Raw genomic sequence first — 19,080 nt, forward strand, 5'->3', positions numbered from 1 at the left:
GAAATTGTTAAGATTAATATGAATCAGGAAATTTTATAATTACTATTTACAGTACATTTATCAGAAAAGTTCAATTTTTTTTTTACATTATTATCGTAATGGATCACTTAAATAAAAATCATAGTAATCATTTCTAATTAACTTTTGGTGTTTAAAGATTCTACAATTGAAATATGCAAAACTCAATTAATTTTAATAACTAAAAAAACCAATAAAAAAAAATAGTTAAAAAGATTTACTCAATTGTGAGCGTATTATAAATTTTATTATAATTGTAAAAATCCATCGTTAAATTCATGTGAAACTAAAAATCATTTTTTTTTTAAATTTATGTTTATATAGCAACATGTTACAAAAAATTTTGGAATATTATAGACTGGTAGTAGCACACACAAATAGAGTTAAAATATTAAAAAATAACAAAGTAAAATTATTTAATTTTGTAGTTGAATAGTTTTATCATATCAAATCTAATTCGACAATATTAGAAATGAATGATATTTTAATTGTTTGTATGGAAAAAACTGGCTAAGCTACTTTTTATTTGAATAAGGAATTTTTTAAGGGTAATATCTTCAACTAAATACGAATTGTAATCATTTGACGTATCGTTGATAAAAGTAGGTCGAGTGAGGGTTAGCAAAATAAATCGTAGCCACAAAAAGAACCACATAGTAAAATAATATAAACATAAATAAGAAATTTCTTCTCACGAGGGGAGACTATAGTGATAGGATTCTTTATATTTATTGAAGTTATTGAATCTAAATGAGATAAATATCAAATGATTTGAACATTTTATTCTAACTCAAAAAAAATGCAAAATTTTCTCGCCCATAGACGGATTTGAACCTCGTACCCTAGGCATGTAAGACAAAAATGTTACCGATTGGGCAACTGTTAGTCGCTTTCGCCTCATGATAAAATTGGCCATTTAAGCTGACTCAAATTTTAAAATTACTCTTTCGACTTTAAAAAAATAAAAAAATTTAAATAAGTTTAATTTCTTATGTCTTATAAACTTTATTCTATGTCAATTAAATTATATAATATTCATGAAAGTTAATGTATTCCCCTTTTAAGATATTTTAAAGTAAAATAAAATACAAAACCTAAAATTTTAGTAGAAAAATAGCATATTTTTTAATACAGTAGCCATTTACGCATAGAAGATAGGCCGTCAGGACAAATTTTTTAAATTATATAGTACATAAAATAAGCTTCAATTTGATATATGTTTAAAGGAAGCAGTATTTCCGGAACATTTTCAAAAATTAAGTTGAAAAAGTTAGTTTTTATAAAAAAGTTATTATTTTAAATCCCCCCCAGTGAGCAGATTAGTGTTAAATTCCCAAAAAAATGATATCACATGAAAGGGAAATATCTAAGGTATAAAAAAAAATTATATTGATTTGGATATTTTTAAAAAAGTTATGGCAATTTTAAGTAAAAAAAATTTCGAAAATTAGAGATTTTTAAATTTGTAATTTTTTGGAGATTTCCCCCATTTACAGGGTACGATGGAAAAATTTTCAATTTTTGAGGGTAATGTCTTCAACTAGATACAAATTTTGATGTTTTCATGTATCGTTGAAAGAATGTAGTCCAGTAAGAGCCGAGAAAAGTAGTGACAGACATAAAAAAAAAAAAAATAAACACATCATGATAAAATTAATACCTTCTCAGCTTCGCATCGAAGCTAAAAAACGCTTCGATGCAAATCTTTAGATAGTGTTTAATTTTAAAAAATTGGTGGATTATTCCAAAAACTAAATAAAGTATGTCGAATGAAAAAGGGATTATTAAAAAATATTATTTCTCATAAAAAAATTATGTTGATCCATACACTTTTTAATAAGTTATAGCATTATAAAGTTAAAAATGTAAAATACAAAATCGAAAATTTTCACACAAAATAACATTCGGTAGCCATTTTCACCATGAAGATAAAATGAAGTCCGAAATTTTTTTTTCCATGATAAAGTATATTACATTAGCTTTAATTTAAGATATATATAAAAGTGTCAGACTTTCCGGAACTTTCAAAAGTCAAGATAAAAAAATTAATTTTTTGTGAAAAAGTTGTCATTTTAAATCCCACCCTGCGAGTAGGTAAAGAGTCAGATATATAAAAAAAAAATATACCATATGAAAGGTAATGATATCATGCATCTATATAAAAAAATGCAGTGAAAAGTTCAGAGTAATGAAGTTTCAGACGGATCAAGTTTACGACTTTAAAAAATGGAAGCCAATATTCTACAAAAAGACATGTTTATCTGTTGAGACATTTGGAAAAAATGTTCCAAAAGGCCAAAAGCAATCCTTACCCCATCTACATACACGAGTTTCGAATATAATACAAAATATAAAGGTATTGTATTCACGCTTAATTTTATCGATGGGTTATCAAAACACACTAACTATTAAAATTAACAACAAATAATAATATAGAATTGCTAACAACCAAGGTGTATAATAATAAAGTACCAGTAAACCCGCAAAAAATTGAAAACTTAAGACAAGTTAAAGATAGTATAATCGAGGAACATAGGGTATTTTATGAAGAAATATATAAATGGCAAACTCCTGATGAACAAAATATGGAAGCTGAAAATGTAAAACTTGATGGGGAATATGATTACGTATCATAACAATTTTCAAAATATTATGTATTAACGTATTTGTTATTTTTGTTAAGTTTTGATCATTTTTTAATAATTTAAAGTTAGTTTACATTTTTTTACAGTTTATTGTTGTATTTTGAATTTTATCAAGTTTCATTAAAAAATGCTCTTCTATTGTAACATTTTGTCAAGTTAAAAAAATTATGTTTTTGTTGTTTAAGAAAAAAGAAATATTTTATTTTTTTATATATTATATGTACTATGAAATGTGCAACGGTTTATTTCATATTGTTTTTGTTAAGTTTCAATCAGTAGTTGTTTTTAAATTTTGTTACGTTTTGTAAAGTTAAAAAAAGTTAAGTTTTGTTTATTTAAAATAAAAATTATTTTATTTAAAAAAAAACTATTTCAGCTAGTGTAAAAATATTAAAATTACTGTTTTTCTATTTTCTATTGACTGCAAAAACTACGTAAGTCAAATATTATTTATCTGAATTTTATGCATTTAGGTAAAAGTTAGACTATTTAAAACTATGGATTATGAATATCAGAGATCTTAAAAATAAATTCGTAAATAGGTGTAAGTGAAAAAAAGTCGAATTTCTAGAGTAATTGAGTTTTTTTTTGGTTCTTGAAAAATTTGAATTTAATGACTTATGACGTTTTTGAAATGACTGATTCAATTAGTATCCAGTAAAATTATTATGGATTAATCTTAAAGGCATTGAAAAAANTTATGGATTAATCTTAGAGGCATTGAAAAAAATAATTATGATTGTATTCGCTTCAAATTAATTCTTTATTGTCATAAATGATATATTCATTAAATTATTTTTTTAATTTTACATAAAAATACTTTTTAAAGAAATTAAAGATCAGGACAAACTTGAAATTTTGAATTCACCATGATGAATTACCCCATTCACTTGGGTAGGACGGATCTGTATATTTTAACCTTTTTTTTGAACAGGGTCAGACAGTGAATTTTTAATTCAAAAAATTGCCAGACCAAAATTTTTTTTTAGAGTTTTAGAAATTAGTTCAGAGAATTGTAATTCACTTTGGATTTAACCAGGTTATTTTTAGAAACTTTGAAATTTTTAGAGAATATATATTCAATTATTGAACAAGTAAAACAAGTTTTCAATCTTAACAAATTATTAAGATTGAAAAATGTTTCTAAAAATTTATTAACAGTTATTTTTTTAAGAAATGAAAAAAAAGTAATGCCATCTATAAAAACGTGTAGTATGTTTTATACACTTTTTTTCAATAACTTATTATTTGATAACCAATTTTTCACTTAATAGCTCTTAATATCTTCAATGCTCACATAATATAATAAGTATTTCTATTATTTGTACATAAATTTCATTCAAACAAAATTTATATAAATAAATTAAAAAATAATAGATTACATGGTAAACCAAATAAAAATACATCTAGAATAAAGTATGAAAGTTTATTCATGAGCTTGATTTTGAAATATCAAAATAAGTTCATATAATTACTCTCAATCAAATACCATAACAAAAACTTGTCAAATAAAAGGTCATCTCATGTTTGTCTTACATAATAATAAAACTATATACAAATATTTAAACATTACGCTGATCAAAAATCGTAACTAAACAAACATAACTTAATAGATATAAGAATATCAACACAATCTAATATACAAAATAACAAATGTTTCACATAGACAATATATGCATAGCTCTTACCATCCATCATCATCATCAGCTCCATTACCGGCAGTTTGCTGCAAATATAAAAAATAAATTGAATAATTAAAAATATAGAAATAAAGAGGAAATTTAATAAAATATTTATTCCAATATCTTTAAAGCATAAAAAAGGAACAGTTGAATATATTTATTACAAATAGTATTGTTAGGCTAAAATATCCTTTTTCGGATTTCCTGAATTCTCATAAAAAATAAAAAATTAAATTTATTATTATTTTGTGGATTGAATCTACAAAACTTATACAAGCAATAGAAGAGAGACTAAGAATATAAAGCTTAAACCTATGATAAATGGATTTGTGAATATATAAAGTAATTCATTTGACAATTTTAAAATAAAGATCATAAAAAAGATGCAAGTGTGTCTATATCATAGGACATTTCTCGATCACACTACTACACTCACTCACATATAAAAATTGTTGAAGTACTATTCTAAAAATTTGTTATTGTACTATCATTTTCTCAATTAGATCATTTTCTATTTGATAAGCTAGTTAAACATGTATGTTACCATTTAATAATTAAGTTGATACCCCTAAAAGTTATAAGAAGTGATGCTAAAAAGCAACTAATAACTTATAAATTAAAAAATATATATAACTAAAAATATTTTTCAATTTATTTGTTAAGTAATCAAATGAGTTTTTGGCAAACATGGTATTATAGGTTACAACCATCAAACAAAATATGTTATATAATCAAATAATTATTGAACTATAAACAATAAAACTCAGATTTTTAACTTTTATTATTATTACTAAAAATAATATCACGGACTAGATTTTATTAGATCTATATTTACGTTACATATTACAAACTAATATGAAACATCAATTTGATAAGAATAAGACAAACTGCAGTTAAGTATCATAATAATAAACAATACAATTTCAGAAAAATGACTTTATTCCTAGACTAGTCCCTAACTCAAACAAAATAATTTTAATTTCCTTGCTACTTAAAATTTTCAAGTACATAAACCCTAAATATTGATCTATGAATGCATAATATCCAGTTTACAGAAGTGAACTAATTTTAACTAATATAAAATTCTTACAACTACTACAATATGAGATAATCAATATTTTCTAAGTTTAATTAAAATTAATACTAACCGTTGATCTTATATCATTAAATGATTGTTGTGTACCATAATCACTGCTGCCATAACAATCACCACCAGACAAAAATGATGGTACTTCTTGATCAGCCTTTAAAAAAAAAAAAACATTATAAAGCTTTAAGTTAACAGCAAGGTCAAATTTTAGCACTAACCTGCTTAAGTATACGAACCAATTCCGAACACAGTCCACCATCACTACTACCATCATAAAATGAAACAGCTCTACCGGTGTTTCCTAAACGACCCGTACGTCCAATTCTATGAACATATTCATCAATACTAGAAGGCATATCAAAATTAATCACACAATTTACACCTTTTATATCTGAAACAATATAAAACAACAATAATTAAAAAACTAAAAGATTAATATTTAACAAACAAAATTAATAAACCATAGTTATACATATAAAATATTTTATTTTAACTGATAAGAAAAGCAATATTACATAGAAACTGTAAAAATTACAGAAGAAGATGATTTGCAATATATTTGACAAATATTATCAACAAAAATGTTTTAATTCACAAAAAACAAATTTTTTCTTTCATATATCAAGTAATATGTAGTGAACTTTTAATGTCATAATACTGATAGTGTTAGTACAATACTATTTTGCTAAGCAAAATAATTTTAAAGAGAAAATTTTTTCTAAGTTACATGCATGCTATATGTTGAAAAACATTTCTGTCAAAGTATACTTTTCTGATTTTTATTATTTAAATAACAATAATTTTATATTACTAATTCATAAAATATTGATGTTAACTATTAAATTAAATAATTGCGTTATTTTTTGTAAAAAAATAAATCATAAATGTTACATAGAATAAATATTGTGCTTATTAAAAACAAAATATATACCATGTAATATATATTGATACAATTTATTATATCATAATATTAAGTTAGAAAATAATAAGTTAAAGATAGATCCACGGTTCCAACAAATTAAAAATTTTCAAATTAACCAATTTTTTAATGATAAATTTTTAAAAGAAGTTCATACTTAAAGATAAAGGCATAGATTATTTATATATAAGACTTCTAATTTTACCAAACTTCCTCTTTATTTTATTTTTGTTTACCATTTGATATTTTGGAAATAGTTTTTTGGGTTTTCAACTTGAAAAATATCTTTTAAACTATACCTATCCTAGTCCAGAGGTTTAAACATAGATTTATAGGATGATTTTTAAATGTAATTTCCATAATTTGAAATATAATTTTTATTATTAGTAATAACATTTGAGGTGAAGATTTGAACCCCTTAATTATATTGTCTAAACATCTAAGTTAAATACATTTTTAAGAATTTCTGACATTTATATAATTTCCTTGACCATTTAAAATCCCTGATTTTTCAAGGTTTTTCAGACTTGTGGAAACTATGAAATCTCATTAAATATTTCAGTATAAAACATTTACCATAAATAACTAATATAATTTTCCAAAGTGAATTACCTAATCCTCTTGCTGCTACAGCTGTTGCAACCAAAATTTTCATTTTGTTACTTTTAAAATCTCGCAATGCCTGTTCTCTTTCAGCTTGTTCTCTATCTCCATGAATACTGGTAGTAGGAAAGTCTTTTTCGCTCAAAAAGGCAGCAATGAAATCAGCATTTCTTTTTTGTTCCACAAACACCATTGTTCCAGAACAATCTCCTGTAATAAATAATTATTGATTCAGATTTTACATAAGCATTTTTATTAAACAATGACTAACCAAGAGACTCTAAAACTTTAATCAATTCTTTTTTTTTCTCAAATTTAGCAACTTCTCTGATTTCTTGCACTACATCTTTGCATGCGCCACCAACTTCACCAACAGCAACAAAAGCATAGTTTGGTTTCATGTAAGACTTAGCCAGCATTTGAATTTCATCAGCTAGTGTAGCCGAAAACAACAGGGTTTGTCTCGAGTTCTTAGAAAAATTAAAAAAAAAATTAGCTTTACATACAAATTTTACCAAAAGTTTTGCATTATAAATCATATGTTTGAATTAACTAACAGTGTCAACCATTGTTTCATGATTTAAAATTCTTTCAATTTCTGGCTTAAAACCCATATCCAACATTCTATCAGCTTCATCCAATACAAAAAATCTAACTGATCTAAAAGACACAATACCACGACCAACAAAATCATTTAAGCGACCTGGAGTAGCAACTATTATGTGAACACCATTCTGAAAAAATTTAACATTAATAAAAAAAAACTGATTATTAAATATTATTCATGTACCACACACTTACCACAATTTGTGATTTTTGATAACCAGTGGCAGTTCCACCATAAAGTAATCCATGTTTAATTATAGTACCTTTTGCTAATTTATACACAACTTCACGGATTTGTATTGCAAGTTCTCTAGTAGGAGACATAATTACACACTGAGGTTCACAGTAATCACGTTCAAATACTAAATCTTGTGGTTCATTTAACAAAGTATGCAATATTGGCAATACAAAAGCAGCCTTTACAAAACAGTTATATTAATACATTACTATAATAATAATATTACAATATAATAATTATATTATATATAAAAATAATTATTATTTCTAATGAATTTGATACAAAATAATTTGAAAACAAAAATTTAGCAAATACTCAAACTTAAACTTTTGGAGAAAAAAAATTTAGTATTTACAATTAATGTTTTTCTCAGATAAAATATTATCTAACTTAGGAATTAGCAGAAAATTTAAATGCTGTCGATAGAGATTAATTTGTAAAATTAGTATTAGATAAGAACGATGAATAAGTTTTTAAAAATTAAATGAGAGGAACAATTTTACATTCTCAAAAATAAATAAATACATAAAAAAAACCAACAAAATTATGAAATGATTTATTAAAATTTCTGGTAGAATAATGCTAATTGGCCAAAAAACTAGGTTTAAAATCAAAGTCCAAAGATAAAATCATTGGACATATGATATTGGACCTAGGAGGGGTTTGGATGGTGAGCTGACCCAGTTTTTTTTTCAGTTAAATGTGGCCCCTTAAAATCACAAGCTATATACTTTTTTTCATTTTTAATATTGTGTATAACACCACAATAATAAAAAAATAATAATAATTTATAAATTATTCTCAAGCTTAAAAATGTTAAAATAATACGTTAAGACTAAGTATTGAAATATAAATAACGCGTAGGAAATCATAAAACCGGCGCAAATTTATTGAAAGAATGTATTTATAGAATTTCTTATTGCATTATTATTAGTATTATATTATTAGGATTAATTTTTCAAATGGTGAATTTTAAATTCAGTTGTTAGTTAGTTTTATGGAAGAATATACTTGGAAAAACTAATATTTAATCAAATTATTTACAAAGTTCTAAAATTGATTTAATAACTGCACATGATATTATGGTTTCAACATGTTTTTTAGATATTTCATCTTTAAGAAATAAGGAATATTTTTTAAAAATAAAATGTAATGCAATTGAATTGTGTGAACAGTTTGGAAGCAAAAATGACTTTAAGCAAAAACGTGAAAGAACAAAGAAGAAAATGAATGGTGTAAGTAATTTGGAAAATATTAGTCTGCTGATGAAAATTTTAAATATAATACATATTTTATTATTTTGGATTCATTTACAAATACGTTGGAAACCCATTTTGAAGATTTCTCTAACATCGTTAAAAATTTGAAGAACTTAATCCATAGAAAATGTCTATAGAAAACATAGATAATAATCTTGTTTCTATTAAATATTTATCAAATTTTATGAAGTTGACTTAAATGAAATGGATATAGAAGCTGAATATTGTTCGTTTTGACTAATGTACCATCAAGTTTATAATGAAAATGAACCTTTAAAATTAAATGAAGTGTTTATGAAGTTCATGATATATCTCGAATCATGGTTTCTTCATATCCAAATTTATATATTTTGTATAAAATATTTTATACACTTGCAGTTAGCAGTGCAACCGCAGGAAAAAGTTTTAGCCGGCTTAAACTTCTTCAAACATATCTTCGCTCAACTATGACTGAGGTCCAACTATCAAAATGGCTATATTGAGCATTGAGCCCAATATAGCACAAATAATTGACTTTAATAATGTTATAAATACATTTACTTAACAAAAAAAAGCGCAGAAAGTTATTATAGAATTCTTTGCTTTTACAATATTTATTTTCTCCTACTTTTATTTTTGTATATTATTATTATTGTTATTGTATTTTTTTTAATTGAATATCAATTTAAATATAACAAATAAAAATAACATTATTACTTTTGTACTTAACCTTAAGTTAGTTTTAAATTTTATTTAATAATTATTAGTTATAACTTATGTCATTTAGTTATACTGAGTGTTGGTATCAAAGTGTAATATAAATGAGGCAAATTGCGAGCGCAGCGATTGACGAAGTAATACATAGTTGGTTAGAGCTTCAATACAGTGGCAGAGGCATTTCTAGCCTTCCCAATATGGTGCGGTGTTAATTTGAAATTAGTTTACCAGTGTTTACTAACATTTTTTGCAAAAAAAAAAGTCACTTAGAATAGACAATTTGTCAAATGACTAATATCTGGAGGAGCATCCCCCTTCCCCTCCATTTGGAACGCCACTGCACAGTGGCCTCTCATAAGAGAGGCAGTACTAAAATCCTCGATACTCTACTGATGTAAAGATAGGTAGAATAGTATGTAAAAGTAACCAAGGATACATTTTAATCAACAAGAAACATTCATTGGTTGTTCTATACAGAAGAAAAAAAATTAAAAGCATATTTGAGTTATCAAACATGACAAATGAAGCTGTACAAAAAAAAAAAAGTAATTTGAAGAAATTGAAAAAAAAATAGAAATTCTAGATAGACAATACGAAATATTATGAACTAATTACCTAAAATAACTGTACAAATAAAAATAGCATGAATAATATTAATTATTAATAATATGAAGTATAATTATATAAATAAATTATCAGTATTTAAATTAATAAATATGTATTAAAAAAAAAACTTACTGTTTTACCAGAACCTGTTTGAGCACTCGCCATCATATCTCTACCATTAATTACTATTGGAATGGCATGTTTTTGAATTGGAGTAGGAGTTGTATATTTACAAGCTGCCAAATTTTCAATTAAAATTTCACGAAGACCAGAACTTTTAAATGATTCAATATGTTTTGGTACAGCATCTCCACTAACTTTAACTTCAATATTTTGATATTTATCAAAATTGGAACCTACATCAATTGAAGTGATATCATCATCAGTTATCTCTGCAGGAATATATGTTGGTCTTGGTTTATCTGATGCTGGTGGCTGATCTGTTTCGCCTTCTTCACCAAAATTATCATAATCTCCTCCAGCTTGTCTATCATTAAATCTTGAACGACCTCCTCCACGCCCCCTTCCTCTTCCCCGTCCACTACTTTCACCACTTCCACCAAAATCATTTCCAAATGATTCATCATTGCCTCTCCAAGCATCATCATCATCTCTATCATTTCTTGAGTAGCCACCACGGCCACGACCTCGACCACGACCACGTCCACGACCACCTTCTCTGGGTGAAGAAGGTTCAACATTAGTTTCGAAATCCCATTCAGCCATTTTATACTGAAAATTAATAACATTATAGAATAAATATTAGATTGATTAAAGGTAATATTTACCATAGAATTATTGAGAAAGTGTAAAGCTTAACTTTTTTTTAAAATAAGTATTTTATATAAAATATTTATTTTTTATAAATAATTAAATCGTAAAAAAAAAGGCCTATGGGTGTATATTTGTTAATTGATGATGTTGTTTAAACAATTGGAAATTTTACTTAGTTATTGAACATCAATAAAAATGATTAAAAATATAAATATATTGAAAAAATTGAGCATTTTTTCTGTGCAATAATAGAATGATAAATTATGTAATTTTATGATAGGTTAGGTGATATATAAAGTGTTGCATTATAAACTATAAGGTTTATTTATGAAGTAAATACCCTTTACTCTAATTAAGTTTTAGCTTAAACTTTATTTTACAACTTCAAGCCATATCTTAAAATGAAATATAGAGAATATATAAAGAAGTAAACGTTTTTTTTTAACCAACCCACCAGGCACGTAGATATGGGTGGGCCTGGCCCCCCTTAGATTTAATGTGACCCTGAGCCGGCCCCCCAAATTTAAAATTCAATTATTTTTACGAATCATCAAAAACGTGCTAGGCCTTATATACATTGAAATTATTATTAATTTGTGATTACTATTGGGTAATACAGTTATTATTATGGCTGTATTTTCATTTTTATATTCATAGAAAACGTTATTTGAAAAAGATAACGTCCTAGACGTAATAATAAATGGAATAGCAGTTACTCCAAATGTGTAACCCATCACTGCTACTTTATCACAATGAAATAGATGTCATTACTCGCTCATGTGACTTTAAAATAAAATGATTAGTAACAAACAAAAAAGTACTAGTTTTTACAACAGTTAAAATTAAAACAGTGACAAATTGACAGTACTAAATGAACCATCTCATTTATAGTACTAAAAATAACTAATATTTTATCAATGGATAAAATTATCAGTAACCACTTTTTTTATTATTTGTTTAATTAATAATAATATTTTTTTAATCAGACCACAGAAATAAAAATAAATAGACCAGAAATAGTAGACCTTTTACACGTATTACATTAAAGCCAGAATATTTTGATTCAGAGGATTTTTCATGAATAACTAAATGCATTAATTTTATGTAATCATTTTAAATTTATCTTAAAACAATATAACAAATCAAATGTTTTTAGTAAATTATTTTATATAATATCCATGTTAGTTTCACAGATTATCACTCATTCCTAGTCTTCATTATTTATATGTTTATGATCAGATCATATTTCTAAGATTAAGAGTAATAAAAAAAATTCATTTTTAAATCCCCAGAAAAAAATTTCAAATCCTCCGAAGAATGTGGAAATATCTTTTTTAATATGTATAAAAAACAAATTCTGTATTGACACCTAAAGTAATTTAAATATTGATGAACTAGTAAGATAAGTAGCAAGAAGTACCAATTAAAAGCTATACTATCATTGATTTTAAGAGAAATTTTAAACGTTTTAATTTGTTAATTTAAAAACAGTTTTTTTTTAATGTTTTTAACTTCCCTCAAACTAACGTCACTATTACTTTAAGTTGTCACTTTACATATCTCTAGTTATATATGACAATTTATGACTTGATATAAAAAAGTCTCATTAAAACTAAACTATATTAAATTAATAAACAAAAAAAAATTACATTTCACTGACATTTGTTCAAAGTACCATGTGGTCTAACGGACAACAGACCTCATTCACAAAGTTAAATGGAAATTCAAATATTATTACAGAAAACATACTTACTATAATGTGAACGAGTATGGAAATAATATAACAAATCAAACTATCGTTTTCTTCGAAGTGATTGGAACACTGATGTGATGAAATTCAATGATCAGTTAGTTAAGTCAAAAGCAATTTACGAGTTCTGTGATCGAAATGGACCAAATACCGGCATGCATCGAGCAAACAATAGAAAAACTAACGCATCGATAGACGAGACGGTGCGACGAGGTGATAATTCATCATGGAAGAAAAAACAACATTTAATGTTCTAATTTTGATTTGTGATATTTTTGGCGGCAACATCAATTTACATGAACATGTCTGTTAGAAGTTATATTTAGTATTAAAGATTTAAACATCAAATCATCAAATTACTTTAAAATTATATAATTGTGACAATACCTAAGAATTACATTGTTTGCGTTAAAATTTCCATAATTTCCTGTTGGTTAATTAAAATGCAATACACGTTTATATAAAAATCCAACAATCCTCACCAAATAACGACTATATGATACATTAAAAAAAAATGTTTAATTCTACATTTTACTAATATATATATATATATAAATAAACTTTTAAACACGGTTTTCATTAAAAATGTAACCAAAATCATGTTAGAAAAATATAAAGATGGACTAATCTTTTTACAAAAAAAAAACAGCATTATAAATTTGTGATAAATATAAAAATATATTTTAATTAAACAAATTTGTAATATTTCTTCTTCTTCTTTTTCTCACCTTAATTCCAACTACTTGGGGTAGGCCCCTTCATCCGAAATTTTTACTTGACACGATCTTCTACATCATCTGTGCTCACATTAGCCGTCCTCGTATCGTATTCAATTACATCACTCCATCTCTTTTTTGATCTTCCTCTACCTCTCTTTTCTTCAACATTCATTTCTATAACTGTTCTTACAGCTTCCGATTCCTTTCTCCTCATAACATGACCAAACCATCTATGTCTATTTTCTCTCATCTTCTCTATTATTGACGCTTATTTACTACAGACATTAAAAATGTCAATTAAAACTGAAGAGCTTGATGAAAAACTTTTCAGAAAATAATTTAGTCTAAATTTGTCTACAAGAAATTTTATCAATGACTTTTATATAAATTCCTAAATTAATTTTTACGTTGGTTTCAAATCACAATTAGATTTTTTTAACGCCTTTAATTTTTGAGATTATTACTAATTAGTAAAAACTAAAATTTACATATAATAAAAAATAAATAAAAACAAAGTTTTAATGAAATTTAACAACACATCAGCGGTCAATACCATAAATGAAACTAGGCCCAGAATATTTCTGAATACTACTATATAAAAAAATATTTAAAACTATCCGGAATATAGTTCTCTATAATATTTTTTTCGAACATCAGGTACCATTTACATACCAAATAGACATAGGAATAATTTTTATTCTTTAACTTATAGTATGTAATATAAGCTTTCACTTAATTAATGTTTAAAGCTCGAATAATTTCAGGAGCATTTTCAAAAGTTAAATTGAAAAATTTCTATTTTTTTATGTTATATAAAAAGTTTGTATGTTTCAAGTTTGTAACCCCCCCTCTGTATAAAGGGAAATAATCTGATTTTAAAATAAGTATGTTGGATAAAAGTGTATAAAAAAATTATAACAAATGACAGAAATATACCTAAGGTAATTATATTAAATTGGTATGTTATTATAGGCACCAATAGAGTGAATAGTATTAAAGAAAAAAACAGTAGCACAGTGGAGTCGAGGCATAGATGGGACAAGTATACATGATATCTGACAGTGATTAAAATCACTATCATAAGAAACGCTTCGATGCAAATCTGTAGATAGTGTTTCCTTTAGAGAAATTGGTGAATTATTCCAAAAGCAACATCAACTCTTATTTCTTTGATTATATCCTAATTAGTAGTTCTTTGATTTTAAAATATAATATATGAATAAATACTAATTATAATTATTAAATTTAGTATGAAATTGATATTCAATAATTTAATATTGTAATTTAAACAGAGAAATTATAAAAATAATAAAGAAGTTATATTTTGCTTTACTTTTACGTGTATAAAAATTTAAAGGGCTTGATACAATAATTTTCAATAAAATAAATCAAATTTTCGTGTTGTTTTCAAATCTGCAATTAGACTTTTTCTATCACTTTTAAGTTTTAATATTATTACTAATTACATATAAAATAATAATTAAAAGAAAAAAAAATTTGTTTTCATATTATTACTGATTTGATTTTTAATATTTTAAAAGTAATAATTTTTAACCTTCTTTATTTCGTCCTTAAAAGTGAAAGTTTATAANTAATATTTTAAAAGTAATAATTTTTAACCTTCTTTATTTCGTCCTTAAAAGTGAAAGTTTATAATAAAAAAAAAAAAAATTTCATTTTTAACCTATTTTTTTGGTTCTTTAAAGTTGATGAAAAATTTTTGACAAGTTTTGTGAAAGTTTATAGTAAAAAAAATTAAATATGTTACCAAGTTGAAATTGACATCATTAAATAGAAAATTTTATGAGAATTAAAACTATGCTATTTTAAAAACTAATATGCAGTCAGGAAATTTCATAATTACTATTTACTGTATATTTATCAGAAAAACTCATTATTTTTTTGCATTTTTATCGTAATAGAACACTTAAATAGAAATCATAGTAATAATTTCGAAGTAATTTTTGGTATTTAAAAATATTCTACAATTTAAATATCCCGAACTGAATTAATTTTAATGATTTACTTTAACTAAAAAAAAGAAAAAGTTATCATTTTGAATCCCTCTTGTGGGCAAGTAAAGGGTTAGATTTATTAAAAAAAAAAACCAAATGATAGGTAAAGACATGCATCTAAATAAAAAAAAATTATACTGATTTGGTCATTTTTGATTAAGTTATAACAGTTAACAATGTTATAAGTTTATACACTGGACTACAAGGAACTTTCATCAGAAACAAAAATATACCATTCTAAATCAACTTTTTGCGATGTTTTCAAATGTGCAATTAGACTTTTTCTATCACTTCTAAGTTTTAATAAAATAAAAATAAATAGTATTTATACATAAAAATAAATAATTAAGAACAAAAAATTTGTTTTTAAATTAATACTGATTTTGATTATTAATATGTTAAAAATAAGGAAAATGACATATTTAAACTATTTTTTTAATCGTTTAAAGTTGATTTTTGTAAATTTTTATAATAAAAAAAAAAATCTATTTTACTATAACTTTTAGCTCAATTGGTAAGTTTGAAATTGACATCATTAAATAGAAAATTTTATGAAAATTAAAAACCAATCTTCGGATTGAAAAACAAAAAAAAAAAAAATGAGAATTAAAAAAATTGTATCGTTAAGATTAATATGCAGTCAGAACGTTTTATAATTACTATTTATTGTAAATTTATCAGAAAAGCTCAATATTTTTTTGCATTTTTATCGTAATAATAATAATTCCTAGTAACTTTTGGTGTTTGAAAAAATTCTGCAATTGAAATATTCAGAACTTAATTAATTTGAATGATTTACTATAACTAAATGAACCAATCAAAACAAAATTGTTAAACAGATTTACTTAATAGAGCGTATAATAAAGTTTGATTATAATTGTAAAAATCCATTATTAATTCAGAAGAAACTAACAATCATTTTTTTTAGAAATGATTTATATAGCAACATGTTACCAAAAAATTTGTAATATTATAGTCTAGTAGTAGCACACACAAATACAACACGATGCAAGGAGTTATTTTTATTGTAATATTGTTTGTTTAGAATATGTAAACTAATAATGACGAGTAATATGCTGTATATTGCTAATTTTATGTGAAACCACAAAAACTCATTTATTGCTTGTTCGGTAAGGACTATGAAAATATTATAATTAAATGATTACACGCCTCGGCGATGTCTGTATGTCTTTGCTTGTCGTAGATAAAATATATTGATTTTATAGAAGTTATATAAGAGGATATCACAATACAAAGAGTGGGTATAAATCAAAAATTATTAAAAATCATTGATAAACTATTTCCAAATATTAAACATTATGACGAAATAATGATAAAAATATGAAAACCCTTGAAGTTTCAAAATTTCCAAGTATCAATATTTAGTTACTAGTAATACGTTTTTAAATTTCCGTCAATAGATCGTTTACGCCAATTTTTTTACTGTCTTGGCTTAATTCTTAGAAATATTAAAAGCTTATGAAGTAAAAAAAGCGATTTAACTCTACAAAAATTACAATCACTGGATAATGTGCTAACATAATATTCAACAGGTCATTTATTATTATTATTTACTACGACGAAGATGTTTTATTATACTTACTCTGTTGTATAAAATATTAAAAATTCTCTATTTAACTGAGACGTATAAAAAATAATGAGGCTTGATGCTACTTAGTTAAAACACTTAATTATTAATGATTTAGTAAATAACAAAAAATGTTAGGAAATTAAAAATTTAATATGTTACACTTAAAAACATTAAATAAGCGTAGCACTCTCAATAAATGACAAATTCTAAAGAATGATTTAATACTAACAAACAACTGCTTTAGTTTGACAATGATTAGGAGATAAATTTCTCAATTCCTGTTGAATAAGCAAAATAAAAACATTGAACACAGTGCAGTCTTTTCATATACAATTGACAAGAGATAAAACAGAAATATTTACGTGTTGACCGTCAGGAGCAGTATGATTTACACGTTCCACGAAATACCCTAAAAGAAAACGTGTCAAAAAGATAAAATCTCAAAATGTCCTTTTTAAACCTTCTAATACTTTTTAACCCATGGATTTTTAGAAATGAGGTATATAATATGGCATTCAATAATAAAACGTCATACTAAAAAATTCCATGACGTATACTTTTGACCAAATTGCAAGTAATGCTCTATGCCGCTCTCGAATCATTTCCTCGCAACCCATATACACATGGACGCAAACTGTGGGGTTCAAAGGGGGCTCAGCCCCTTCTAGATTTGTAAAATTATGAAAATTACATTTTAATTTATTTAGAAATATTTTTAAAGAGAGTAGAAATTAAATTGGATTCCAAATGTTTTGTTCAAATTGCGAATATTTACATACATTAGACTTTATATTAAAAAATATCGATTTTGTACTTTTTCATCCATTTATAACAACATTACATTTATAACAACAATTTATTTGGCGGAGTTTGTTAATTATTATTATAGGAAAATAATTTTTGCTTGACATACAGATAGTATATATACGATGGAAAACATACATCAAATATAAATTAATTAGTGTTTTTTTTTCTGTTATTTTGTAGCATGAGTTTTTTGAGTAAATTCGTATTTCAGATGAAGTAAAAACCTACAATGTATTTGATTAAGATGACAGAAAACAGAGTTTCTGTTATGTTTTGTATGATAAAATATGAGATATTGAATGAATAATTTAATAACAGGAATAGAAAAACCAGCTCTTTTCAATACATTTCTTAAAATATTATTAGTTGTTAAACTAATTAGTTAAACAACTAATATTAGCTAAAATCGAGTAATGGTCATGTTTTAAGTACGGCTCGGCTGGCAATTATGGACCGACTGGCCTCGATTTTCTCAAATTAGACTGGGGAAGATGTCAGGCAATTGTACATTCTCCCAAAACATTCACTTACATTTTAAATACGAGTGTGATAAATTTTATTGCTTTAGTACTTATATTGTAGTTTATAGTGTAGATAAACTGTTATCGACAGCTATTGTCCACTTGTAAGTCAGATAGTACCTGCTTATTCAACTGCAACAATTATCACAAGTTGGATTTTTCTAAATAATGACTAACACAAGGTTTTTTTTATTCAGTACAGTCACATTTATCAGGTCTATGCAACAGATTTTAGATATATCCTACTTTTTATACTATAACTGGCTATAATAACTTAACCACATAATAAAAAGTTATAAAGTAGTAAAATTTATCGATTAATATGCTTACAATATAGAAAGATATTATTTTTTTACAAATTATTATATTTATTATAATAATTATAATAGTATAATAAAATAAGGCAACTCGAAAATTTAATCGGAAGAGTTAAACGACAAGGTAAGTTTATTACACCTCAAATTCAAGAGAATTTACTATCGCCAAAAATACCAAAAGTTGTCGCCGTCTAATAATGCTACTGCAATTTTGTACATTTTTA

The 19,080-nt window shown here is 24.8% G+C and overlaps 1 protein-coding gene across 2 annotated transcripts; it reads right to left on the reverse strand.

Annotated features, from left to right (window-relative positions):
- Positions 1-4,075: 4,075 nt before the first annotated feature.
- On the reverse strand, positions 4,076-17,385 carry LOC126900029 (ATP-dependent RNA helicase vasa). 2 transcript variants are annotated; one of them, XM_050675389.1, is made up of 9 exons: positions 17,224-17,385; positions 10,495-11,094; positions 7,759-7,980; positions 7,515-7,691; positions 7,229-7,427; positions 6,967-7,167; positions 5,654-5,826; positions 5,494-5,589; positions 4,076-4,389 (listed from the first exon to the last, which is right to left on the reverse strand). In XM_050675389.1, the coding sequence occupies exons 2-9, from the start codon at positions 11,086-11,088 to the stop codon at positions 4,348-4,350; spliced, it is 1,704 nt and encodes a 567-aa protein (XP_050531346.1). In that variant the 5' UTR covers positions 11,089-11,094; positions 17,224-17,385; the 3' UTR covers positions 4,076-4,347. The 2 variants fall into 2 exon arrangements, with proteins under 2 accessions (XP_050531346.1, XP_050531345.1); XM_050675388.1 differs by lacking the exon at positions 17,224-17,385 and adding an exon at positions 12,890-13,065.
- Positions 17,386-19,080: the final 1,695 nt, after the last annotated feature.

This window comes from Daktulosphaira vitifoliae, unplaced genomic scaffold, assembly GCF_025091365.1.
Source record: "Daktulosphaira vitifoliae isolate Bord-2020 unplaced genomic scaffold, ASM2509136v1 Scaffold_2, whole genome shotgun sequence".
In the NCBI taxonomy this organism is placed as follows: domain Eukaryota; kingdom Metazoa; phylum Arthropoda; class Insecta; order Hemiptera; family Phylloxeridae; genus Daktulosphaira; species Daktulosphaira vitifoliae.